Source organism: Sceloporus occidentalis, unplaced genomic scaffold (assembly GCF_023333645.1).
Source record: "Sceloporus occidentalis isolate IW3139 unplaced genomic scaffold, rSceOcc1.0.p SCAF_34, whole genome shotgun sequence".
In the NCBI taxonomy this organism is placed as follows: domain Eukaryota; kingdom Metazoa; phylum Chordata; class Lepidosauria; order Squamata; family Phrynosomatidae; genus Sceloporus; species Sceloporus occidentalis.
The window spans coordinates 3,461,263-3,488,458 of NW_028317014.1; the positions used below are offsets into that span (position 1 = coordinate 3,461,263).

Below are 27,196 nucleotides of genomic sequence, written 5' to 3' on the forward strand. Positions count from 1 at the left end.
ACATTTATCTCTATAAAGGTCAACCCTGGAGAACTCAAGTGTTTTGAGCAGCTTGGCAAAGTGGCTGTTTGCAAATGCGTTCACCCAGGATCAACCCAAATTTTTGCTTCCATGACATGTAGCTAAAATACAGAAATATGCAATAATTAAAAAAAAAAAAAAAGTATACAGATGATTACAATTACACATGATCCACCTTTATATTTTCTTTTAAGATGCCTTCATTTCTTTTCTTCTTCACCTGCATTAGTTTATCCAATGCTTGGCTGTTCCATTACAATCCACACATTTACACTCATTTTACAAAATGCCACTCAGTCCACTTACAGCTCAGCAAACAACTTTATATTTGGCAGGTGTACACCTTCAGGCCAGTCAAGCTGATCGGGTACATAATCCTTGAAATTCATGGTGTGTATGGTGGCGGCTTTTCATCCGGTGGGAAGTATGGTGGAGAATAATGAGGGGGTGCGCATGATGGCCACATGAAGCTGGATCCGGACTGTGAATTTGGGTCCTCTGACAAGCCGGAGGGTGTAGAGACTGGAAGCACACTGGAATGCTGCAAAAGAAAAATCTTTCTAAGTCCTCTGTCTTGAATCTTTTCCGTCTATATGACTTTCCGCAATTATTTCCTATTTTACTGTTGGAGCGTTGTTAGGATGCATGCTGGGAGAGCCGCCAACAATGAAGCAGCCAGCTGGAGCTTGTGAAAAATCTGCTCCTCTAGCAGGGCTTTCTGCTGAGCAAGGCGGAAATAAAATGAGAAACAGCAGTTGCTGGACTTATTTAACGCGGGGCAAAACTTAATACGTCCCTTTAAGGAAGAAATATTATTTTTGCTCGGAGGACTAAAAGGTTATACTCGTTATATAATGTATGCGGGTAAATTGTCACACTACAACAATTACAGGGGAACACAAGAACCAACGCATGATTTAATACTTTCTGACTGTATAGCTTGGAAGCTTTATTGTCGAGGTGGTACATGATGTGTAAAAATTAATGATTAGCGATTAAATAAGACATTAACTAGGGAAAACCACTATGTGCACACACGCATATATACACATAGAATGTATTTTTATTTACTGTATATTAGTTCCCATTAGTAGGGTTATTTAGCTACTTGTATAACTATTTCTTCTAACAGTTACCGTATTTGCTCGATTATAAGACGACCCTGATTATAAGACGACCCCCCAAATCTGAATATTAATTTAGGAAAAAAAGAAAAAGCCTGAATGTAAGACGACCCTATAGGAAAAAAGTTTTACCAGTAAATGTTAATTCATCTACACTTTTTTTTTGTAATAAAAGCTATGATTGAGAAAAATATTTTGGTTTTATTTCCTTCTATTTTCCAATCTGCCCCCCAGTTATGCACATCTGCCCCAGAAATGCCTTATACCCACTGTGCCCCATGATATGCCACTGTGCCCCATGATATGCCTTTTAACCCTATATGCCACTGTGCCCCATGATATGCCTTTTGACCCCCTATGTGCCACTCTGCCTCCAGAAATGCCTTATACCCCTATATGCCATATGGCATTTCTGGAGGCAGAGTGGCATTAAGGGGGTTAAAAGGCATTTCACAGAGCACTCTGCCTCCAGAAATGCCTTATGCCCCCCATTTAACACTCCCCCGCCCCCCCCAAACTTACCGGTGCTTCTGACTTCCCTGTAGCCGGGGCAGTGTGTAGCACCGGTGCGGGGAACTCTGATCTCTGACAGCCGGGAAAGGTCTGCGCGATGGACGCAGACAGCCCCCACTGCTAGCCGCACCTCCTTCTTGCTGCAGCGGAAGTTGTCTACGCGAATCGCGTAGATATCTACACGCTGCCCCAGCTACACACCGGGGACTCAGAAGTACCGGTAAGTGGGGCGGGCAGGGGGGGGAGACAGGAGGATCCAGGTCCCCTGCAGCTGCGGGGGATCTGGATCTTAGTCGTCTCATAGTCAGACCTATTTGAGGTCTGATTATAAGACGACCCCGATTATAAGACGAGGGGTATTTTTCAGAGCATTTCCTCTGAAAAAAACCTCGTCTTATAATCGAGCAAATACGGTATATTACAATTTAAACCGGTAATGTTGCAACACGGTACCATGAATACCTTGGCCAATGTAGCCCTATTTATAAAAACTCCTAGAGCCTAGATACACAAGCTGGCTTAAAAGATCCCTGCCATATGAAAATTTACGGCTCTTAGGCTACTTTGAGAAATTATATTAGAAAACATTATAATACATAAAACAGATAAAGCCAGATTTCTAAATGTTATCCATGTTTTGTTTTGTTTTTTTAAGATTTTGAACATTACGTATTATATTACAGTTTACAGAATGGCTCTACACGGAAACAATGAATTATGTTTAGTCCCAAATAAGTAAAATGAAATATCAAGATGTGTAAATGTTTGTTAAAATGCTGATACATTAACATATTCTTTTATGTTAACATACCTGTAAGTCATAGGCAGTGTAAGGTGGTAAGTGGGGCGTGCTGTGGGAGTAAGTATTATAAGAGGGCACTGGTGGTCTTGTGCTGTATTGGACTCTAGGTCGTGGTGTCTCCGCAATGCAGCTAATTGCAGGGATACTTGGATTCTGTAAACACAAACCCGGTTGTCGTTTAGGAGAAAATGACCAACTTATGGCAAAAGAGCAATCCTAAGAAGTTCAATAATTGAGGCATGGACATTTAAAAAGTAAATAAATAAAAATGTCCCTCTTTCCACTAATTGAGCAGTGTTTCATAATTGCAACCACACAATATTCTGCGAAACAACCTAATAGACCATCAAGGCAAAAAGGCAAAGCCAATTGACTGTGCAACATGTTGAGACTGAAGACCAGCTGGGAATGAAAATGGCCTGCACCCGCTACACTTTTATATCTGCAAACTTTACTGGATGCAGAAGTGTAGCATTCAACTGTGTACATAATTATATAGGTCTCATAAGTGGTTGCGGGATTGCCCAGTGTGATGGTCAGTCCAGGGGAAATTTAATATGTTTTATTCTGGCGGGTCTTGCATTACCGCTAATTTCAATTATATAAAAAATGTACGCAACATCTGTTTAAATGCAGAGGTTTGGGAAGAGTCCATACTGCCCCCCTAGTACCCCCTATTAAGCAGGAGGCTATGATTAGTAATTAACAAATGTGGTGGCAATCATTGCACCCCCACCCTTGGTCTTGGGGACTCATTTTTTATTTTTCTGATCAGTTCTTAAATGTAGCAGAGGATTGTGATTTTGCAAGTTACATATATATATATTGAACATGCATGTCGCAAAAAATTCAAGTCTCATGCCCTTTCATGTTTTTTGAGTGTTCGCTTGTTAGGGCATGTGTCTGGTCAAGTCCGGTCATCTAGTGGCATTGTATTCAAATTATCCTCTGCAGTAATTACATTTATGCTATGGTTTGTTATCTATTTAACATTACGTTCTTATATTTGAATTAAGTAAAATGACAAATCACATTTTATATAGTTAAATGTCTGCATGTAGTTTCTAATATTCTCTAAAAAAAAACAAAAAACTAATGGTCTCATGAAATAGACAAGCCATGTATCTCACCATGTCCTTAAATCCTCCTAGTACAGCAGCAGTAATGATTCCCAGGAACAGACCCACTATGTTCAGTATAGTTACAGACCAAAGCAAGTGATAGAGATGTACAACATCTTGGCAGCTTCTTACATCAATATATTCGTAATACAGACCAGAAACCCCAATCCTGAAATTGTAACAAGAAGCACATAATGCAAGCCATTTATTGCGGCTACTATAAAGAGGCAGTTCTTAGCACTATGTTAATGTGAAATGCTGTTCTGTCTCGGTAGGCTCTTAAATCCAGATAAGTTAGCGTGACATGTTCAGGGCACATGTTGACAAATGCATTCCATCAGATGCCGGGTTCAGTAATGAACCCACTGGCATCCTGGCCTTGGCATGAGACAGTCTAGGGTTCAAATGTCAGCAAAAGGTACCATACCTGGATTGTCATAGTAAAAGCTTTGACAATATTAAGGGATGTGATGTATATCGTTCCAATAATTAAGTGTCACATAAATGAGTAAAATAATATCTATGACTAGTCTAAAAAAAAGTTTTGTTCATTTTATCCAACGGTTCTAAAGTAATGATTAGCATTACATCAGTACCTAACAATTTACTGCTTTTCCTACAATACACTTCAGTTGATCGTTAGGCCTAAATAATATGCATATGGATTAGTATACACAATGTATGTTACAAGATAGTTAAGCCAACTGATGATATACTGTATCTCAAAATGTAAGTGGAGATACATGTAATAAAATATAAAAAAATTGTGTATATTTATTTTTTAAACACTTGGTTTGCTGTTTCGCCAATTGTTAAAACCTGAACCCATCAAATTTTGCCATGTTTGTGCTTTTTTCAGGGAATACCTAATGCTAGCTTTTAGTCATGTGACACAAAGCAGTTCAATAGATTGAGAGGCTCTGTCAGCATAGCAACAGGGCAAGCTTATTAAAATGTTTCTGTATGAGTATGCGCTCGTATTGTGATCTGAGCAGTGAGAACAGGCCCTTTATTGCAAAACATGGACAGCATTAAGCCCACCCGTTCTCCTCTTTTGGCATGTTTGTTATAAACTATAGTATAGCACTACGGAATATGATGGAGTTATATAAATCAATAAATAATCATTTTGTCACTATGTTATTCTCAGTAGTAGGCTTCCCTTTGGCCATAAAACAGTGCTTGCGCAGTCGCTCACCTTCCACAGTTATATAGGTCACAGCAGTAACATGTGTTGTTCTTTATCTTCAGCAAACAACCACGGACAGGCAACTGGCACGCCACCTGCAAGAAAGATGTACACAAGAAAAAGTCAATATCTGGGGGAAAAAAACAGCGCTAGATGATCAACGGTTACAATAGAACATCCTCATTCTCACCTCTGTTGTGTCCTCGTGTGTATTTGTAAAATACCGGCATTTTCCTGCATAAAGCGGTCTAAGATCCTTGATAAAAAAACAAAAACATAAATTTATCTCAATAAGAAACAAACTCACAGCTACTTAAACAAGTGTAATTGGCTTGATTTGCCATTTACTCAAATCTCAGGGTTATCTCCATGCCAGGGACACGGGGGAGCTTAGTGCATCTGGATGTTTAGCGGGACTCAGAAAAAAGGGGCATAAGGATTATAGAAATAAGACATTAGGTATTTAGGCGTGATCAGGTATTATACAAGGTTTTATGTTAAAAAAACCTAGGAAAGATTATTAAACGTGTCGCCTTTATGACTGAATTCATTTGGCCCCTGGTTGCTTGGGGCATGGAATACAAAGACTGCTGGTGCACTTTTCATTAAGGGTTTTTTTTCATACTTACCAAATGCCTGGCAGCAAAAACACCATCCACTATTGCACAACAAAAAGCCGCAACCACCCCAAAACTGATAAAAACAATGGATGCAACAAGCTGAGGATAAAAAAGGACACCTAGGTTACTAAGAAATATCATATGTTTAAAAGTATATCTTGGTTACAATAGGGAGCGGAAAAGAGTATGTAATTGATAAGGAATCAGTTTACATATCACACATAGTAACATATGTAACCTTTTATGACAAACAGTGAGTTTTAACATAATACAAATCCCATCAGGTACTGTCAAGTCTACTACACCGAGCAGACTTAATGCCAGAACGGTGGAGAACCGGTCACCAAGTGCTACATGAACAGGCCAGGAGAGTCATACATGCTGGTTAATTAGAACACAACACCGAGGTGACGTTTCCTCTGGGAAAACCAATCCCTTCTCTTGGATTCCAGTTTCACCTCTATGCGTATAACACACTAATCTACCTTTCCTTACCAGACCTCATGCCCTCTCTAATACCTCACCTCACTAACTGTCTCTCGGAAATTGTATCCTGGATGGCTTCTCACTGTCTAAAGCTCAATATTTCCAAAACCATTCTGTCTTGACCCGCAACATTTTTCTTTTGCTTGCACCTGATGCTCCAACTCCCTCCTAGCTGTCCTACCCCTCGCTTGCCCTTCACCTCTCCAATCCATTCTTAATACCTCTGCTTTACTAATTTGCTTATCCACTCTTCATCTGCACACTGTGACAGTCCCTCTTCTGGCTTACCATACCTTCCAGAATCAGACTTAAACTCCTGACCCTTAACTATAGATCTCTTAACCCCTTAACATCTATTGACAGGTCAGGCACGTCACACAAAAACGGTAAAATGACGACCAATGACGTGCCTGGCACGTCATTTCATTAAAAAAAGCTTAGAAAGTGATCTACGATGTGTGTATACTGACACATGTATAATTGAGTATGTACTATTTGGTTTGGAAATATTTTTGTGACTAGGCTCTCGGAAATGCATTAGATGTAGGTGTTTTCTTTCCTCTTCTTGTAGAAGTAGAAATGTTGGTATTTTAAAGCTGCTTATGGTTTTGTGAATGTAGCATAACTATTAATATTTTTCCTTTTACATTTATGTGGTTTCTAATAACTCTATACATTAGCATATACTACTGTACTACAAACGACCACTAGGATGTAAGAGTATGTATTTTGCACCTGCTGGGACATTTCCCTGCTAGGATAAGGGAGAACATGCTGTCTAATGACAGCCTGGGGTATCAAGTGTGAAAGACAGCTACAATTACCCCAGGCTTAAATGCCCAAACTCCTGTTCCGGTGTTCTCTTCCAATGATATCAGTGCTGACACTGCTGGAAACACCACCGAGAACAGCGGATCAAAGTGAAAATAAGGAGAAGCTGAGTTTCTCCCACTTCCAAAAAAAAAAAGATATTAATACATAAATACAAAATTGCAATTAAATTAGATATATGGACCCAGTTACATCACCTTGACATTATAAGGTGCTCTCTCTGACTACAAGGGACATTTCTATTAATTATTATAGTTAAAATGTTTGGTTTAGGTGAGTAGAGTGCCTTGCAAAAGTATTCACCCCCTTGGCATGTTTCCTACTTTGTTGCATTACAACCTGGAATAAAAATGGATTTGTTTGGGGTTTGTATCATTTGATTTACACAAGATGCTGACCACTTTGAAACTTTGAAAACAGAAAACTTGAGCGTGCATAACAATTCCCCCCCCCCCAAGTCAATACTTTGTAGAGCCCCCTTTTGCAGGAATTACCGCTGCAAGTCTCTTGGGGTATGTCCCATAAGCTTGGCACATCTAGTCATTGGGATTTTTGCCCATTCTTCAAGGCAAAACTTCTCCAGCTCTTTCAAGTTGGATGAGTTCCCCTGGTGTACAGTGATCTTTCAGACATATCACAGAGTCTCAATTGGATTGGGGTCTAGGCTTTGACAATGACATTCCAAGACATTTAAATGTTTCCCCTCGAGTATAGCTTTAGCAGTATGCTTAGGGCCATTGTGCTGCTGGAAGGTGAACCTCTGTCCCAACCTCAAATCTCTGGAAGACTGAAACAGGGTTCCCTCCAGAATTACCCCGTATTTAGCAGCATCCATCATTCTTTCAATCCTGACCAGTTTCCCAGTCCCTGCTGATGAAAAATGGTGTTCCTGGAGTGATGAGTGTTATCCTTGATGGCCAAAAAGCAAAATTTTAGTCTCATCTGACCAGGATACCATCTCCCATATGTTTAGGGAGTCTCCCACATGCCTTATTTTTTTTCTTTAAGCAATGGCTTTTTTCTGGCCACACTTCCGTAAACCCCAGCTCTGTGGAGTGTACGGCTTAAGGTGGTCCTATGAACAGATAATTCAACCTCAACTGTGGAGCTTTGCAGCTTCTTCAGTTATCTTTGGTCTCTTTGTTGCCTTTCTGATTGATGTCCTCCATGCCTGGCCCGTGACTGTTGTTGTGGTGCCATATTTTTTCCATTCCTTAATAATGGGTTTAATGGTGCTCCATTGGATGCCCAAAGATTCGGATATTTTTTATAACTTAACCCTGATCTTTACTTCTCCACAACACCCTGACCTGTTTTGAGAGCTTCTTGGTCTTCATGGTGCTGCTTGCTTGGCGGTGCTACTTGCTCAGTGCAGACTCTGGGGCTTTTCAGAACAGGTCTATATATACCGAGATCATGGGAGACGTTTTTGCACACAGGTGGACTTTATTTAACTAATTATGTGACTTCTGAAGGTAATTGGTTGCACCAGATCTTATTCCGGGGCTTCATAGCAAGGGGGAAGAATACATATTCACTCAACGCTTTTCCGTTTTGTATTTTTTAGAATTTTGTTAAAAAAAAGTTTTTCATTTCACTTCACAAATTTTGTGTCCATTACATGAAACCCAAACACCATATTTGCTCGATTATAAGACAAGGTTTTTTCAAGAGCAAATGCTCTGAAAAATGCCCCTCGTTTTATAATCTGGGTCGTCTTATAATCAGACCTCAAATAGGTCTGGCTATGAGACTAAGATCCAGATTCCCCCGCAGCACTGCAGGGGACCTGGATCCTCTTGCCCCGCCCCAACTTACCGGTGCTTCTGACTCCCGGTGTGTAGCCGGGGCAGAGTGTAGACATCTACGCGATTCGCGTAGACAGCTTCTGCTGCAGCGGGGGTTGTCTGCGTCCATCGTTCCCCTCACCGGTAAATACAAAATAGAAAAAATGCCAAGAGGGGCAAAAGAAAAAGGCGATCAGAGGAAATAATAAAAGCGAAAAGTGCCAGGAGAGAAAAGAGGGAAATGAAGAGAGGATTGAAAGTGCAAAGAGAGAGAGGATAGAAAAGAGAGGAAGGATGGAGTTAATGGAAAAGGGGAAAGAAAAAATAACAGGGAAATGAGGAAAGATAAGAGAAAAGGGACAGAAAATAGGATCAAACAAGAAAAGAAGAGAAGGGATAAAAGAAGCAAAACCTGTCAACAGTTTCAGTGTTTCTGGCATTGTTAGTCACTGCAAAATTTGTGTTGACGAGTGTGTGGACAAATATGTGTTGTGCCCAAAAATGGTAGACTGCAAAATAGGTATGATATTCAATTATTTCCAGGCCTTGTTTTCATTCCTGGTCCACCCCCAGTTGAATCACTTGTAGTAACTCATGATCATCAGAAGTAGTACAGACTGGCACTGGGAGCAGACAATGTATACACTAGACCACACTCTACACCAGCAAACCACCTTGAAATGATACATTTTTGAGTAGGTTCTCTTCCAAATGCCTTCTAGTATTTCCATGTATATCACCTAGAAGCAGTTGTACACATTCTTATTAGTGTTATATCAATAAAAAGAATTCACACGATGTACTGCTGATTTATACGTACATTACTAGATGGAAAAAAGTTTGAGTGTTACTGCAGAATTCTTAGAAAGAAAGTTCTCCATAAATGCGTCTTCATATGGAGTCATACATAACTCTGTTAACGAAGAGGATTAAAGATCAATATCACTAAATAGACCAAGCTCACAGGTGGGTCTACTCTAGAACTATTTGGCATAACTGATATATAAAAAATAACCTTTAGACTATGTGAAAGTATGATTCCATCTGAAAAGATATGGCTCTTTATTCTTACTAGGTTGGTACTATGTACAAAAAATTTAATATGAAAACAAAAAAACACAATGGGGTCAATTCACTCATGGGCTAGTTAGCAGGAGGGATTGCATTTGAGTTTCAACTCCCTTGCATCATTATTCATTATGAAGGGTCAACGCTGGTATGTTTCCTCAGCAAAAGGGGCTGAGCAGGCCCTATATAATGTATAAATCACTACTAGATCTTCCTGCAGCAGACTCACTGTGGTTGACCCTTCATAAGCATACTTATATGTATTATCTCCTTCCTCACCCTTAAAAGGCTATCTAGACCAATCAAACTACTCCATTAAAAATGGCGTGCAATTACTTCATAAGCAAGAATAATCATGCACAGCACAGAACAGAAAGTTAAGTTGGTTGTTCCCATGGTATACATATAAAGTGGGTTTCCAACACTTACTCTATATACTGTACTACTTTTTAATCTACAAGCACTACCTCAATGTTTTATTTAGTTTGTGGAACTGCAAGTGATGTATCTGTTTTAAGGCTGACCAAAACAGGTTGGTTTCACCAATTCTGCACCATTTTGATTGGGAAGACCATCCATCAGTGCTGAGATATATCAAAGACCTTACCTGACAAGATAAAGCCCAGGCCATGTTTCAGCAACCTGACTGCCACTGCATCAGTTGACGATGGATGATTTGGAGCATTAATTTGCGCATAATATATATACACGTATAGACTCCATTCTATAAGTACACAGCAATGCATAGAATGTGTTTTCGGATGTGTGAACAAAGCTGGAGATATTGCCCTCTAGTGGTTATTGTGCCTTAAGTCATCCGAGCTGCTGACAATCTGCATACTCTTGCAATGACACCAGGACATGTAATTATATATATATATATATATATATATATATATATATATATATAAGAGCATCAACGAAGATTTCATAATAGTGGATACATTACTGAGAACTGAATAAAGTGGCACACTTGAACGTTTTAACTGTCATAACTTATTTCCACTACATGATTAACAACCCCCAACAAATCTAAGTTAACTGCTAGTATTAAAATATCAAAACCACAATCATCAAAACATGTATCTTCTAAAAGACTGCGGGACAGGATCCACACAAGCAGCACTAATTCCAATCAGGCTTCATCAAGATCCTCAGTTGTCATGATATATGGCCAGATTACCAGGTTATTCACACAAAATGCATTTACATTTGCTCTTGGTGATTCTACACTTGACCACCTCCATCCACTCCAAAAGAGTGAACTTTTCCTGGTCATAAAGATAAAATTGCTCTAAAGCTTGTGGCAGGTCATCCTCTCCTACATAGATACCACTCCTAACATTTAAATAATTTTTCTTATATATGCCTGGTACAGACTACACTAATGGTGTGACTTAACCTGTACCCACACCACGACTATTACTCTTCATGCCACTTATCTCATGTTCAGTAATGTACCTCTTTTCCCTTACTGCTGGAGTCGGGTTATCTTCATATGTACCTTCACTATAGATAGCCAATGCATAATATTAGTCAAGTGAAATTTTGTTTAGAACTATCTTCCAAAAGAAATGTAAATAAGAAAAGAAACAGCATCAACATTTAATGAGACTAACCTCAAAATAAAATTACTTATCGTTAAGATTCGTACAGAGAAGTTGAGTGATGTCAGCCAGAAAACACCTTCTGTCTGCAAACTTACTTGTTTAGAATAACATTTATGCTATATTTGCTCGATTATAAGACAAGATTTTTTTTCAGAGCAAATGCTCTGAAAAATACCCCAATATTCAATGTCGTCTTATAATCAGACCTCAAATAGAGGTATGACACAAAAGACTAAGATCCAGATCCCCCCGCAGCGCTGCATAGGACCTGGATCCTCCTCTGGCAGCAGGTGGACGTCTGTGTGATGCACGCAGACAACCTCCGCTGCTGCCGTAACTTCCTCTGGGGCTCCTATGACAGAGCACAGGCGTGACGCGACCTTCCAGTGCTCAGTCATAGTAGCCCCAGCGGACGCTCCGGGTAGCAGCGGAGGTTGTTGGTGCGCATTGCGCAGGCGTCCACCTGCTTCCCCCACTCGACACCAAGGAGCCTGGACCACGGGGAAGGGGTTGCATCGGTAAGTCGGAGGGGCATATAGGGGTATAAGGCATATTAGGGGGCAGATCGGCAAATAGGGGGGAATAATGCATATCTGGGGGCAGAGTGGTAAATAGGGGGTATAAGGCATATCAGGGAGGCAGAGTGGCAAATAGGGGGTTATAAGGCATATCTGGGGGCAGTGGCATATAGGGGGTATAAGGCGTATCGGGGGGGCAGAGTGACATATAGGCGGGCAAAGTGGCCTATCAGGGAGGCAGCGTGACATATAGGGGGTATAAGGCATATCAGGGGGCAGAGTGGCAAGCCTGGGGGCACATGTGCATAACTGGGGGGCAGGTTGGCAAATAAAAGGAAATAAAACAACTATGCCTTCATAGTTTTTATTAAATATTAAAAAAGAGTTTACATGTGAATTTAAACTTTTTTTCTTATAGGTTAGTCTTATATTCAGGCTTATATTATAAGGTGGCTCTACCAAATAAATAAATAAATCCCTGTACTCACATTTTGCAAAATTACATATGGTGACGTTTCAAGCAAAATACTCTGGCGAGTTTAGCGATATTATACATATATATAGTGCACCCATGATTTTACAGTACCGCCTATTATATATACTTATTATGCACACATGTACTAAAAAGAAAAAATATATATTTTTAATGTAGATTGTTTTACGCTATTTAGCTTTATATAGGTGTAAACAGTCAAAGAAAAAAGTAGAGTATCTAGTTCACTTACCATCTGCCTCTTGTTTTCTATTAAATTGGATCCAATTATTCCAAGAATAGACCCAAACCCAAGCTAAAAAAAGACAGATAGTGTCATCTGAAATATATATTTTATATGCATTTTATGGTATCATTTTAAATAAAATTTAATTTTACCAACAAAATAAAATATTATTAAAAACAGATCTCCTAATTAAAATAAAATGTTGCCTACAGCAGTCTAGCTAATTGGCATACCTGGGAACGCTCTCCGGGTCTCTCACCGCTTCTCCGGGTCAACACCCGAATCCTCCGGGTCGAGGGAGCAGGGCCTTGACACGCCCCCCTCCCCGCCCATTTGCCCTTTAAATGGGGGTGTCTCCTGCTGACATCAGCGGGAACTCCCCCGACGTCAGCGGGATCGCCCCCCCCGACATCAGTGTACAGCCCTGGCCGCGTCCTGCATGGGAAGGCTCCTGGTAGCCGGAGTGAAGAAGTTCCCAGGTATGCTAACTAGTAAGCAGATTCAGCTCCTATATCAAAGACAGATCATCATAGGAGATATGTTAGCATGTCGAGTAAGGTTGAGACGCCCGGGCATTTCACCAGTGATGTCATAACAAAATGGATTATATACATTTACAGTGATCTTATAACAATAAAAAAATGATAGCTTTCCAAGTAAATTACACACTTGCAAGAGGTGTTAGTGTTTGAGCAAAAAATGCTTATTATAGAATACTAAATAAACAATAGACATTTAACGAACATGCTTACCCTCTTATATTTGACATATCTTTGCTATATTCTATTCTATTCGTACAGCTTATCTCTAACATTCACTGTTGGATGTGTTAACTTCCCTGTAGACCCATAAAACATGGGGTTTGGTTTTTATATTTCTTGATTTCCCTTTGAAAGTGTCGCCTCTATTAATCAGAATCTCTTCCCTCTGTTAATATTGTTTTGACATCCCTATTCCAGCATTCTAAAGAGATCATGCAATAATAATAACAATTCGATTCTATTAAGCAAGTCTGTATCTGTATTGCAACGTCAGCCAGTGAAATTGGACTGAGCGCCAGCAAGAAGTAAGCTAAGAATTTGTAAAAGCTTCAACAAAATCATACAATAGGCCGAATGAGAACAGTTCCGTATCTAAAACATTTTCATGAAATATCACATGATGTTGATCTATTATTGTTGGCAGCTGATTTTTTTTGTGTTTTCTATATGGTTCTTATCAATAGCGATAAGAATAAACTGTAACGCCAGGATCACTTTTATAAACAATTTCATGCCGCTGATTCTTTGGTGAACTGCCAGCAGTAACAAAAGTATATTTCTGAGAACAAATAACCATTGTTAAAAATAAAATATTGACTTTTACATATTCCAAATGTAATTTTGTAGATGCACCAAAACTCACAAGGAAGAGAAAAATGGCAGGTTCATAAAAAGTGTGATAAAATATTTTTTAGATGTATACAGTGGCAAGAAATTTGAACTGTTGATTTGTTGATTTGCATAAAGCTGGAATGGGTTAGAAAGTAAACTTCAAAGTTTACATATTTTTCAGTCCACAGTTAGACAAATTATTCATGAATGTAAACAATTTAGTATTGTGGCTAATGTCCCTAGGAGTGGGTGCCCAAGATGACTCCAAGGGCACAACACAGAATGCTCAAGGAGGTAAACCCTAAAGTAAGAGTCAAAGCTTGAAGGAATCATTGGAACTGGTTAACATCTCTGTTCATGAGTCTACCATACACAAAACATTGACTAGGCATGGAGTCCATGGCAGGACAGCACAGAGGAAGCCCCTGCCCTCCAAACAAAAACATTGCTGCGAGCCTGAAGTTTGCCAAAGAGCACCTTGAAACACCACAATTTTGCTGGGAAAAAGTTTTTTTGGGCGGATGAAAGTAAGGTTGAATTGTTTGGGGAAAAACACAAGGGGCATAATGTACAAAGGGGGCTGGCTGGGGGCACAAATCCACATGGGGCAATACACAAGGGTGTGGGGGGGGATACATTAAAACCAAAGGGGGGGTGGCTGGGGCATCAATACACAAGGGGGGAAAACAAACAAACAGCAAACCAGTGTGGAAAGCATTTTGGATGTGGGTGTCAGTGTCACAGAGCCTGTCCTGGTGTGTGTGTTTGGGTGTCGGTGTTGCAGAGCTTGTACTGGTGTCAGGGTGGGCTGTTTGGGGAAAAAATTGGCTCACGCTGGGCTGTTTGGAGACAAAGTTGTCTCACTCTGGACTGTAATTTGTTAATGTTATCTTGGTGCTGGTCGGGTTCTATGTGGGCAGTGTGGACACCAGGGCTGGAATTGGGGGTGTGCATCCTGTGATCTATGCCTGTAATTTAGGGGGTTTTATCTATACCTTTAATGCTTAGTTGTTATGTGATTTCCAGTTGATCTGTACCCGCAAAACTGGGTTTGTGTGTTATTCTGTTGATCTGTATCTGCTGTGCTATGTTTCCATACATTATTTATGTATACCTGCAAATACAGGGTTTGTATTTCTAATTCATTTGATCTATACATGCACGTGCTGTTTACATGTGTTGTTTATTTGATCTATACCTGAACTACAGGGAGTAAGTAAAACAGAGGTGTGGCTTAGTGAATGAGGGACAAAGGGACTCTGGGGATGATTACAGGCAGGGACCCAAGGAAATGCCTAGGGTCCAATTTTTCCATATTAAAATTTTATTTTTTTACAAAGATTAGCTGTTTTTTAATGTATTAACCCCTTCGTGACAAAGGCTGATTTTACTTTTTGTACCCTTCGTGACAATGGCCGTTTTAACATTTCTGCGCTGCTCGTGTTTAGCTGTAATTTTCTTCTTTCCCAATTACTGAACCCACACACATTAGATATTGTTTTTTTCAGGACAAGAAGGGCTTTCTATAGATGATGTTTTGATTGTATCGTATTATTTACTATTAAAAAAAGTATAAAATATGGTGAAAAATTTAGAAAAAAATGACTGTTTCTAACTTTTAGTTGAAAAATCTTTTACTCATCTATAAAAGGTAATAAAAAAACCTGCTAAATAGATTCTACTATTTGTCCTGAGTTTAGAAATACCCAATGTTTTTATGTTTTTTTGCTTTTTTCTGCACGTTATGGAGCAATAAGTACAGGTACCGTTTTGCTATTTCAAAGCCATTTTTTCCAAATCTGGTAATTCTTCCCCCCATGTGCCATTTCGGGTATCTTTGAAGCCGGCCAATGCAATTTACCCCATCAAGTCATATATTTTTGAAAACTAGACAGCCCAGGGTATTCCAAATGCTGGTATTTTAACCCTTTCCAAGCACTTATTCTACCATCAGCCTTTGTCAAACTTTATGGTAGTAATTTTTTTGCATTTGTTTTTTCACACACATTTTACTTTAGGTATAAATAAACAGGTTCTGGTATATGTCACTATCAAAAAACACCCCAATATGTGTTTAGCAACATCTCCTGAGTACAGCGATACCTCACATGAATGATTTTGCCTGGCTGTTTGGGGGCAAAAGGGCCACATTTGGGGCATGCACATTTTTCAATGTTGCACTTTGGCATTTGGGGATCCACTGCCCATGCCCTATTTGGTACATCTTTGAGCCGGGCCATTTCAGTGTGCCCAATAAAGCTATATATTTTTGAAAACTAGACACCCCAGGGTATTTCAAATGCTAGTATTTTAACTCTTTCCATGCACCATATCTACCACCAGTCTTTGTCAAACTTTGTGATAGTCATTTTTTTCCATTTGTTTTGTCACACACATTTTACTTCAGGTATGAATTAAAAAGTTCTCGTATATGTCACTATCACAAAACACCCCAATATGTGTTCAGCAACATCTCCTGAGCGCAGTGATACCCCACATGAATGATTTTGCCTGGCTGTTCGGGGGCAAAAGAGCCACATTTGGGGCATGCACATTTTTCAATGTTGAACTTTGGCATTTGGGGATCCACTGCCCGTGCCCTATTTGGTACATCTTTGAGCCGGGCCATTTCAGTATGCCCAACAAAACCATATATTTTTGAAAACTAGACACCCCAGGGTATTTTAAATGCTGGTATTTTAACTCTTTGCATGCACACATTTTACCACCAGCATTTTTTTAAAGTTTGCAGTAGTATTTTTGTGTGTGTATTTTTCCCACACACACCTACTTTATGTATGAATTTACAGCTCCTGGTATATGCCGCTGTCACACGACACCCCAATATGTGTTCAGCAACATCTCCTGAGTACAGTGATACCCCACATGCATGGGTTTGTCATTTTTGGGGGGAACTAAAAGGCCACATTTGGTACGTGTGCATTTTTCTAATTGGAAATTAGATGTGTGGCCATCCTTCCCCCCGTGTTAATTGGGACCTTGTTGAACCCGGCCAATTCAATTTACCCCATCAAATCATACATTTTTTAAAAGTAGACACCCCATGGGCATTTAATATGCCAGTATTTTAACTCTTTCCATGCGAGAATTGTTTTAAGCTAACATGCTAATTTTAGGACTTGCTCACAAAAATATATTTTTTATATATATTTTTTTTTTTTTGCCTTTTTTTTTTATTTTTTTAACATTTTTTTTTAACTTGAAGGTTCCCCTGATAGTGACATCAGTGGGAAATTATTTTTACATTTTACTGTTTTTTTACTATTTTTTTTCTAATTATTATTAATTTTATTTTTAATTTATTTTTTCTAATCACACTGTGATTAGAAAGCTGAGCTCCATTGACTTGCATGGTTGAATGCAGTACCTATATTCAACCTGCAAGTGGAGCCAGAGTTCTCTAGAGGGTCTGGAGACCGTCTAGCGAACTTTTTAGACTTTATTGTTTCTTTATTGAATTTTCCCGGACCGCCGCCATCTTGCAGATGGCGAAGATCACCGGCAGCTGCGGCTGTGGCCGCTCTCCGGAGCGGTCACAGCCCATCCAAAGGTAAGTGTTTGGTGTCGCTGGATGCCTCCTGATCGAGGCATTCCAGCGACACCATTTAAGTTTAGGAGGCGATCGTTGATCGCCTCCTAAACGCTTTTAAAACGGGCGTTGACGCCCCGGGGAGGGGCCAGAGATGGCCCCTTTGTGCCGATAATGGCGTTGCTGAATGCCTCGAGGTCGAGGCATTACAGCAACGCCGTTTCGGTGCAGAAAGCGAAAATAGATCGCTTTCTGCACCCGTTTAATGACGTGCCGGTCCTGGCACGTCATTTGTCGTTATCGACATGAATTTCCGTGACGTGCCCGGACCGGCAATTGTCATCAAGGGGTTAAACATATTTTTTTTACTCCCAGTCCCATCACATTACATCAATATGCGTTAGAAAATCAGGAAAAGATGGGCATGGATGGTGTGCTGATTCGGTGGCGCAACGGGCCACTTGACTAGACTTGCCCCCCAGGCCTTAGGCTGCCAGCCCTCCCCTGACTGCAGTGGTGGGAACGTGAGGCGTCTGTCTCGGGTGCCGGCGCTTCACGCTGAGCGCCGGCATATGACGTCATATGCCGGCGCTCAGCAGTGAAGCCGTGCGCACCGCGGCAGAGCTGCGAGACAGAGGCCGGTAAGTGACCTACAAAGGGGTGTAGGGAGAGGGTAGATAATGAGAAGGGGGGGTAGGGAGAGGGTAGATAGTGAGAAGGGGGGAGAGGGAGAGGGTAGATAGCCTGAGAAGGGGGGGTAGGGAGAGGGTAGATAGTGAGAAGGGGGGGTAGGGAGAGGGTAGATAATGAGAAAGGGGGAGAGGGAGAGGTTAGATAGCCTGAGAAGGGGGTAAATGGGTTGGGGGTGGGGGGGCCCTTAACAGATTCTCGCACCGGGGCCCTGAGGCTTCTAGTTACGCCCCTGCTCAGTAGAAGTTGGGTGATGCATCTTGACTATGGCTTTAAAAATTGGCCCAGCCAGAGTTTTGACGTTTACTCAGACATTAACATACAAGTAGTCTTCATATGCAGGGGAAATGTGATTTCATACATAATCAAGCACGTCTTAGGAGTTTATTAGGTAAAGTAGCAGTTGGTAGGAGACAGTGGCGGATCTACCGGGGTCGCAGGGGTCGCGACTGCGACCGGGCCCCGGCGGCAGGGGGGCCCAAGCCAAGGGGCCGCCCGAAATCTTTTACGTTTTGTTTTGGTTTTTTTTAATAAGGCAGGGGCGTCCAACATGCGGCCCGCGGGCCAAATGCGGCCCGCGAGACCTCGAGGTGCGGCCCGCGTAAGATCGGCAGCCAGGGCAACCGATCTTACACGAGCCGCACCTCAAGCCCTGCTACTTACTTGTGGGAGGGTCTTCTGGACAGCACAGAGGAAGCGGAGTTCACGTGACATCCTACTTCCTCTGTGCTTTAGCAGAGAAGGCAGAGGGAGGCCGCGCCCCCTGCTGAAGTCTGTGAGCGGCATCGAAGGGAGATGCAGTGCAGGTAAGGGGGTGGGGAGGGTGTTTGAATGAGTGTGTGTGATTGAGGGAATGAATCTGTGAATTAATGATTATATGAATAAATGAGTGTGTGTGTGTATGTGTGTGTGTGATAGCATGGATGTGTAAGTGCTGGAACCTAGGCATGATGGGACTGTGATTGCTGTTAGCAATCACACTCCTGTCATGCCAAGTCAGCCAGTACATGCTGAAACCTGGCCAGCTGCCCCCCTTGTGTAGTGATGCTGCCAGCAGTATGGGGTCTGCACTTACAGCCACCCTGTACCAGCATGTACTGGCTGACTTGGCATGATAGGAGTGTGATTGCTAACAGCAATCACAGTCCCATAATGCCTAGGTTCCAGCATTTACTGGATGGATGTGTAAGTGCTGGAACCTAGGCATGATGGGACTGTGATTGCTGTTAGCAATCACACTCCTATCATGCCAAGTCAGCCAGTACATGCTGAAACCTGGCTAGCTGCCCCCCTTGTGTATTGATGCTGCCAGCAGTATGGGGTCTGCACATCACTTACAGCCATCCTGTACCAGCATGTACTGGCTGACTTGGCATGATAGGAGTGTGATTGCTAATAGCAATCAGAGTCCCATCATGCCTAGGTTCCAGCATTTACTGGATGGATGTGTAAGTGCTGGAACCTAGGCATGATGGGACTGTGACTACTGTTAGCAATCACACTCCTATCATGCCAAGTCAGCCAGTACATGCTGAAACCTAGCTAGCTGCCCCCCTTGTGTAGTGATGCTGCCAGCAGTATGGGGTCTGCACATCACTTACAGCCACCCTGTACCAGCATTTACTGGCTGACTTGGCATGATAGGAGTGTGATTGCTAACAGCAATCACAGCGAGCACAGTCCCATCATGCCTAGGTACCAGCATTTACTGGTTGCCTGGGTATGATAGGAGTGTGATTGCTGTTAGCAATCACACTCCTATCATGCCAAGTCATATTGCTAATTTTGTCCAATTGTGTGTTACCTACTTTTATTAAACATGTGAGTTTTTATTATTATTTTTAAAGGTGGGGGTCATTTTCAGTTTTGGTTAAGTGAACCCTGAATGTTTTGGTCCAGAATTTTCTTTTTAGTTCATCCCTAGAATAAATCTAGGGAATCCTGAATTTGTAGTCGCAAAACTTTCAAGGCCCAGAAATCAGTGAGAGGAAGAGTAAAGGTTTTGTGTTATTTACTTTATTTTAATCTGCATATTTTATTAAAGGCCATATTTTTTGTCACAGTGAAAAATGAGTGCGGCCCGCGCACGTATACAATTCTGATGAAGTGGCCCACTGCAGAAAAAACTTGGACACCCCTGGATTATGCCCTTTGTACATGCGCCCCTTTTTCTTTGATTTTTTTACAGATATGATTCAATATGTAAATTGAATTTGTTGAATTAGTTGAAAAATAATTGTTGGGTAAAAATCATGTTTTTTGGGGGGGGTGAGGGGGTGGGGGGGCCCTTAACAGATTCTCGCACCCGGGCCCTGAGGCGTCTAGTTACGCCCCTGGTAGGAGAGTAAGAATGTTGTAGAAGAATTCCAGTTCCAACTTCACTGCACCTTTCGAAGGGACAGAGTAATCTTTAGCAATGTTCAGCGAGTGCAAAAAACTCCCAAAATTTACCATGCGCATTTTAATACCACACACACATGTCCTACTAAAGCACTTACCGCTATGATGGCTTATATCCGACAGCCATTAGAACAACAATAGGAGTATTTCTTTTTTCTGGTCGTAAGGTATGAATGAATACTCACAATACTCATAACTGAACGGATTGGATATGAACCAAAACAATTGTCTCTAAATATTTAAACAGGTTTTAATGAGTTTTAAAGGCTCCTCAAATACTTGCATTTACTTTTGTAGAGATATTGCTATAGAAGTGTAATGTATTTAACCTCTCATCCCGTCGAGAAAAATAGGGCCATGTCATCAGTTTTGTTTGCAGGCAAAAACAGGAGTGCGGTGTGAACAAACCAAACAAAAATGTTTGTCCAAATAGAAAATAGTGAGATAATAACAAAAAAAGATATAAAACATCTCTGCTTACAGTAATATAGATGATATTACATGATATTTTATAATATACGTGATATTCAGACTTACAATGACCCCTGGATAGTATCCTCCCACCGTCACATTTTCTGTTCTGGTTGTAGCAGCAAGACCCACAGTAAAAATTAATATGGACACAATGAGAAGAGTCACAGTAACAAAAATAGAATTTCTTCTTCTTTTATTAAACGAGCCTGCAACAAAATAAAAAAAAATTAAAAAAATTACTTGCATGGAGATACAAGCAATCAGATCCCCTGATGTTTGTGGCTAAGGTGACAATCTCCTAGGCTCAAGAGTTGCAAAAGACCCAAATTTCAGGCTGGTCCGGCTTGCAAAGAGGTGAATTAATCAATTTCAATAATTTTGACCCAGTCTCAACGGGATATATCCTGAAATCCAGGCCTGTTGGCAGCCTTTAACAATGGACATTCTGCAAATGGTGAAAGATTTGTATTTAGTAGCATTAAGACCAGGAATTCAACAACACACTTTGGTTTGGATAACAACCAGTTAACAGCACACACCTTAAACCTTTATGAGATAGAAGAAGCAAATAATTTTTTTGTCCATTATGTTAAAAGATCTATGTAATATATTCACAAAAAATTAGATTTTGTAGGAGTGCGGAACAACTCAATTCTCTGATCTCACTATGCATTATGAATGGATAATTGTATTTGTGGGCATCTACTGCAAAAATGGTTCAATGAGTGAGATGACCCAAGAAGTTTGACACCATTATTTAGGGCCCTTAATAATGCGCAGTGATATCGGGGGGTTAAAATGTTGGCCATTCATTTGAGATCATGAAAAATATACGGTATTTAAGCCTGTCCTTTAAGCCTCCATGAAAGTATGGACTGGTTTCTGTGAAATGGGTCAGTGGTGGCCATTTCTCTCTGGTGACACGGTTTTCTCATTCTACCCTTCTTTCGGATCCCTTTTTCTTATGGCGGATGCTGGGGCAGTGAGGAGATCTGAATGATCTATTACTTAATGATATGAGGGCAATATTTGGAGGGGGGGGTTGGTTTATTTTTGGCTTTTTTTGGGGTTTCGTTGTTTTAGGTTTTCTTTGGTTCCTAGTATGTGCAGCTACCATAGTTTTTCTCTTTTTGGTCTGTCTCTTTTGATATGGCGACCAGGGATGTGATGTTTAACCGTAAAGTAACTTATACTGTATAGGGGTTGAATGCCACTCTAAGTGTTATTGGCTTTTTTTTTTTCTTTTGGCTGAACTTGTACAATTTCTCAACTGGAAAAACTAAATTTACTCTTATCCTTTAATAATGCTGTATTCTGCTTCATAATAACCACTTATCCCACAAGTAGCATTGAGGCAATCAATGAACCTAGTCATCTCTGTGCATTGTGGATTGTTTTTACATTCTGTAAACGCGTTCATCCTATTACTGACATAATCAGCTATGTATGCCATTCATTAAAGACATTTCAATTTACAACATATTACAACAGCTGAGCTTATTGTCAAGGTATTTATCCAACTCACTAGTAGCGAGCTGGATTTAGCAGCTGAGTCCACAGTAGGTGCGGAATCTGGCAGCCAAAATATCTATTGTGCTTATTAACCAAATTAATATGCCAACCCCTTCTCTCCAATAGCCCTGCACTGAATCCCTCTCTTTACTTGTTGAACTGAATGCTTGCTAATGGAAAACCAGATAGGTTGCCTTATTGTACAGTATATTACACTATGTGGCAAATTTTCTAGCCAATGCACCCTGCTGAATTTACCTGGTGAACTTTCCACATTGCAAGGATATACTTAAGTAACTGGAGACACCCATAACAATCACAACACAATATTCAGCCCATATATATATATATATATATATATATACCGTATTCGCCCGAATATAGGCCGCACTTTTTTCCCCCCACTTTAAGTCTTTAAAGTGGGAGTGCGGCCTATAATCGGGGTTTAGCGCAGGGATGCGCAATTCGTGTTGCCCGACGCCCGGGACATGCAGTTTCGGGTGCCGGGCAGGTGTTTGTTTGTTTTTTTCATTAAGCCCTGCTTTGGGCAAGCAGCTGCAGGGTTTAGGATCCAGAACCCCCGCACTGCTGCAGGGTACCTGGATCCTCCTCTCCGGCAGCCATGGACGTCTGCGCGATGCGCGTAGACAACCTCTGCTGCAGGCACTTCCCTGGTGCTTCTCCGTCATAGAAGCCCCGGCAGAAGTGCCGGCAGTGGAGGTTGTCTTTGCGCAGACATCCACCGGCCGGCCCCACTAGACACAAGGGAGTTTGGGGGTGTATTGGTAAGTCTGAGGGGGGAGTGGCATATCTGGGGGGGCAGAGTGGCATATCAGAGGGGAATATCTATACGTGAGATGCATTATGAATTAAGGGGGACCTTAAAATGGCTATTGATTTTCTGTCTGTATATAACCTATGTTCACTAACTGCATAATAGATACCAAAATTTTTTAAATACATGTATTCCTGCTTATTAGGTAAAATACTGTTTTACCATTCCACTAATACAGGGGCGTCCAACATGCGGCCTCGAGATGCGGCACGCGTAAGATCGGCAGCCAGGGCAACCGATCTTACGCGGGCCGCACCTCGAGCCCTGCTACAACAAGAGCCCTGCTACTTACCAGTGGGAGGGTCTTTTGTACTGCAAAGAGGAAGCAGAACCCATCAGAGTTCACGTGACATCACATGACTCTGCTCCAGCCCTGCTTCCTCTGTGCAGTACCAGAGAACGCAGAGGGAGGCCGCGCCCCCTGCTGAAGTCTGTGATCGGCATTGAGAGGGCTGTAGTGCAGGTAAGGGGGTGGGGGGAGGGTGTTTGAATGAGTTTGCCTGATTGAGGGAATGAATCTGTGAATGAATGAATTTGTGTGTGTGTGATAGCATGGATGTGTAAGTGCTGGAACCTAGGCATGATGTGACTGTGATTGCTGTTAGCAATCACACTCCTATCATGCCAAGTCAGCCAGTACATGCTGAAACCTAGCTAGCTGCCCCCTTGCGTATTGATGCTGCCAGCAGTATGGGGTCTGCACATCACTTACAGCCACCCTGTACCAGCATGTACTGGCTAACTTGGCATGATAGGAGTGTGATTGCTAACAGCAATCACAGCAAGCACAGTCCCATCATGCCTAGGTACCAGCATTTACTCGTTGCCTGGGTATGATAGGAGTGTGATTGCTGTTAACAATCACACTCCTATCATGCCAAGTCATTTGCTAATTTTTTTTGTCCATTTGTGGTGTGTTACCTACTTTTATAAAAAATTTGAGTTTTTATTATTATTTTTAAAGGTGGGGGGTCATTTTCGGTTTTGGCTAAGTGAATGTTTTGGTCCAGAAGTTTCATTTTGGTGCATCCCTAGAATAAATAGAACTATTTCATTTTTAAGTATCCTGAATTTGTAGTCACAACACTTTGTAGGCCCAGAAATCAGTTAGGGTAAAGGTTTTGTGTCATTTACTTTATTTTAATCTGCATATTTTATTAAAGGCCAATTCTGATGAAGTGGCCCACTGCAGAAAAAACTTGGACACCCCTGCACTAATGTGTATTTTTTCTTAAAAAATATTTTTTTCTTTCAAATAGCACCAAACTTTTAGGGTGCGGCCTATAATCGAGCCAATACGGTATACATCCTGTATATTATATGAGATACAATAATGTTTGCTTAAAAAAACATTCTGAAACATTAAACTATTATATAACATTACTACTTATCTCTTATTTAGCACCTCATTAGTCCTTTATTTAAAAATAGCAATTGCTGGGTATGTTCCATTAACTGCCAGTGCAATGGTTTAATATTTAAACGATAACGTAAATGATGCTAGAATAGAAGGAGTGGTCGTTATGTTCCAGGTAGGTACACAAACATGTCATTTTGAGATTCTCAGCTGCTTTGGAATACTTCCCAACACGGATGCCGGGAACACATATTGAGTTGCAGCATGTGTCTGAAGCCTCGAGCAGAGTCTCTGATACACGCCGCTGGGAAGTCAACACGGACGCTGTGCTGGCCATATGCAAAAGCACTGTGAACCTTGCATCAGGGGACATGCAGCAGCAACAGACTGTTTTATACATACAGTTTCTGTATATGTGTGTAGACAAAAGGGTGAGCTGTACATATATGTGTATAAACGCCTGCAGCGTGGCCGGCCATAAATGACAACATGCAAAACGTAATATTACTCTGGGTGTTTGGGGTCTTTGGAGAACGATTTTCTGGTGCTCGTCCTCCTTGAGAGACGGCGTGCTACAGATTTATACCCTTGATTATTATGATCAAATAAAGTCTGCTCTTCGTCTCTTCAAAACGGATGATTATAATGGGCTTCAACAGTGCATCAGCTTACCATTTACACTGCTACGCTAGGTGGAATGAAGATCTGAACAGTGCCGTATGTAATAATGTGAATAATGATGACACTGGACATTAAACAAGGATATAAATGAGGATATAAGCAACCTCGTAATAACATACATCACAAAAGCAGATGGGGGTTCCTTAAATCATTGTACGCCCAGTGTAGCCAAAACACAAACAAGTATCGTCAGTCTAATACAGACACAAGGGCATGTTCAGAATACACAAATACAAGGTGAGGCTAACTGTCTATGTCATTTCAGAAGATCTAAGATAAACACCAAATACAGTACTGTGAAATCCCACAGAGACTCGATGAGGTTGAGATCAGGGCTCTGTGAGAGATACCATCACTTCTGGGACTCCTTATTCTTCTTTACACTGAAGATGGTTCTTAATGACTAATGGTTGTATGTTTGGGGGTCATTTACCGCAGTATAAATTTGGAATCAATCAGATGCCTCCCTGATGGTATTGCATGATGGATAAGCATCTGCCTGTATCTCTCACCATTGAGGAGGCCATTAATTTGGACCAAATGCCCAACTCCATTTGCACAAATGCCCCCCAACCTTGCAAGGAACCTCCACCATGCATCACTGTTGACAGCAAACATTCATTCTTGCACCTCTCTCCAGCCCTCACCGGGTTTTATTCCTCCTACAGAACTGTTTCAACCTACATATTAAACTAATGATCATTAGCACCAGTTTGCTATAATTGTTTAATCACACGCCTAACTATATTCATACATTCATATATTCATACCTGAAAACTTCTGAGCTAACCAGAGCCTACCTTTGGGGGACGCGGCCAGGACTGCCCACTGATGTCAGCAGGCGGTCCTGCTGATGTCAGGGGCTGTCTCTATGACGTCAATGGGTGGGCCCATTCATGTTAGGGGCGTTCCTGCTGGCATCGCTGGAAATACCCCCACTGAAAGGGGAAATGGGCGGGGAGAGGGGTGTCAAGACCCCGCTCCCGCGACCTGGAGGATTCGGGTTTTAACCCAGAGAAGCGCTGCTTCACCCGGAGATCTTCAGGTCAACCCCGGAATGTTCCCAGGTATGACTAAATTCATGACTTTGTACAAGTGTACCTAGAATTGATGTTGTTTTGAAGGCACACTGTGGTCACATCAAATATTGATTTGATTTAGATTTTTCTTCTGTTCACTCACTTTGCATTTTATTAAATGATAAAAATAAAAAGTCTATTTTTGAAGGAATTCTTACTTTACAGCATTTTTTCCCACCTTCCTGAGCCTTTTGCACAGTACTGTACACGTGACCCTTTTAAGAATAATATTCCAAGAATAATCGTAAGGACCAATATTAGATCAATATGTACAAACACTTAAAGGTGACCGTAAAATCATATTTTAAAATATCAGAGCTAGCACATCTAGAAAGTTTCCAGGTAATCCTATCAGAAATAAATTTTCAAACGTACATTAATACTTCCACCTAGACTTATTGATAATCCGGTGGGATGTGAAGGAATATAGACTCCATGGATCCCGTTTTTAAAAATAAGCGAGCTAAAAGGTTTCTGAGTCATATAAAGGCTGCATGTCAAGAATCCATTGAGTGTCTCCAGTCACATGATCCTTCCTTATCAGGTTACTGGAGAACTGGACTTCAAGTGAGTGGCCCTCACTACAATGGAGCACAGACCCATCACTGATTGAGTATGTTAAATACACCCAATCATCGATGCTTTTTACTGGGTTAAATGAATGGACAACCATATACATTTATGTCAACGTTATGTATATAAACAGGATTTTTGAGTAGAAAGAATAGAATTTCTCAGTATTTGGTAAATTTCATATTTTTAAACAAAATGAAGTTATCTGAATTAAAATCCCCTTTTCTACTCTTCCTAGGCAGCATCAGACATTATAAACAAGG

At 41.1% G+C, this 27,196-nt stretch overlaps 1 protein-coding gene across 1 annotated transcript; it reads right to left on the reverse strand.

Annotated features, from left to right (window-relative positions):
- Positions 1 to 406: 406 nt before the first annotated feature.
- LOC149298140 (transmembrane protein 255A-like) lies at positions 407 to 26,843 on the reverse strand. Its single transcript, XM_089487630.1, has 9 exons — positions 26,750 to 26,843; positions 20,960 to 21,102; positions 12,416 to 12,478; positions 5,400 to 5,489; positions 4,961 to 5,026; positions 4,780 to 4,865; positions 3,591 to 3,750; positions 2,470 to 2,613; positions 407 to 562 (listed from the first exon to the last, which is right to left on the reverse strand). The coding sequence occupies exons 1-9, from the start codon at positions 26,841 to 26,843 to the stop codon at positions 407 to 409; spliced, it is 1,002 nt and encodes a 333-aa protein (XP_089343756.1).
- Positions 26,844 to 27,196: the final 353 nt, after the last annotated feature.

Excerpts from the sequence above, each read along its gene's own strand:
- LOC149298140 (XM_089487630.1), bottom strand. The coding sequence starts at position 26,843 with ATGACTCAGAAACCTTTTAGCTCGCTTATTTTTAAAAACGGGATCCAT. Across the intron at positions 5,490-12,415 it reads TAGAAAACAAGAGGCAGATG|CTTGTTGCATCCATTGTTTT; the intron begins GTAAGTGAACTA and ends TTTTATCCTCAG. Across the intron at positions 5,027-5,399 it reads TTTTTGCTGCCAGGCATTTG|GATCTTAGACCGCTTTATGC; the intron begins GTAAGTATGAAA and ends TTTTTTATCAAG.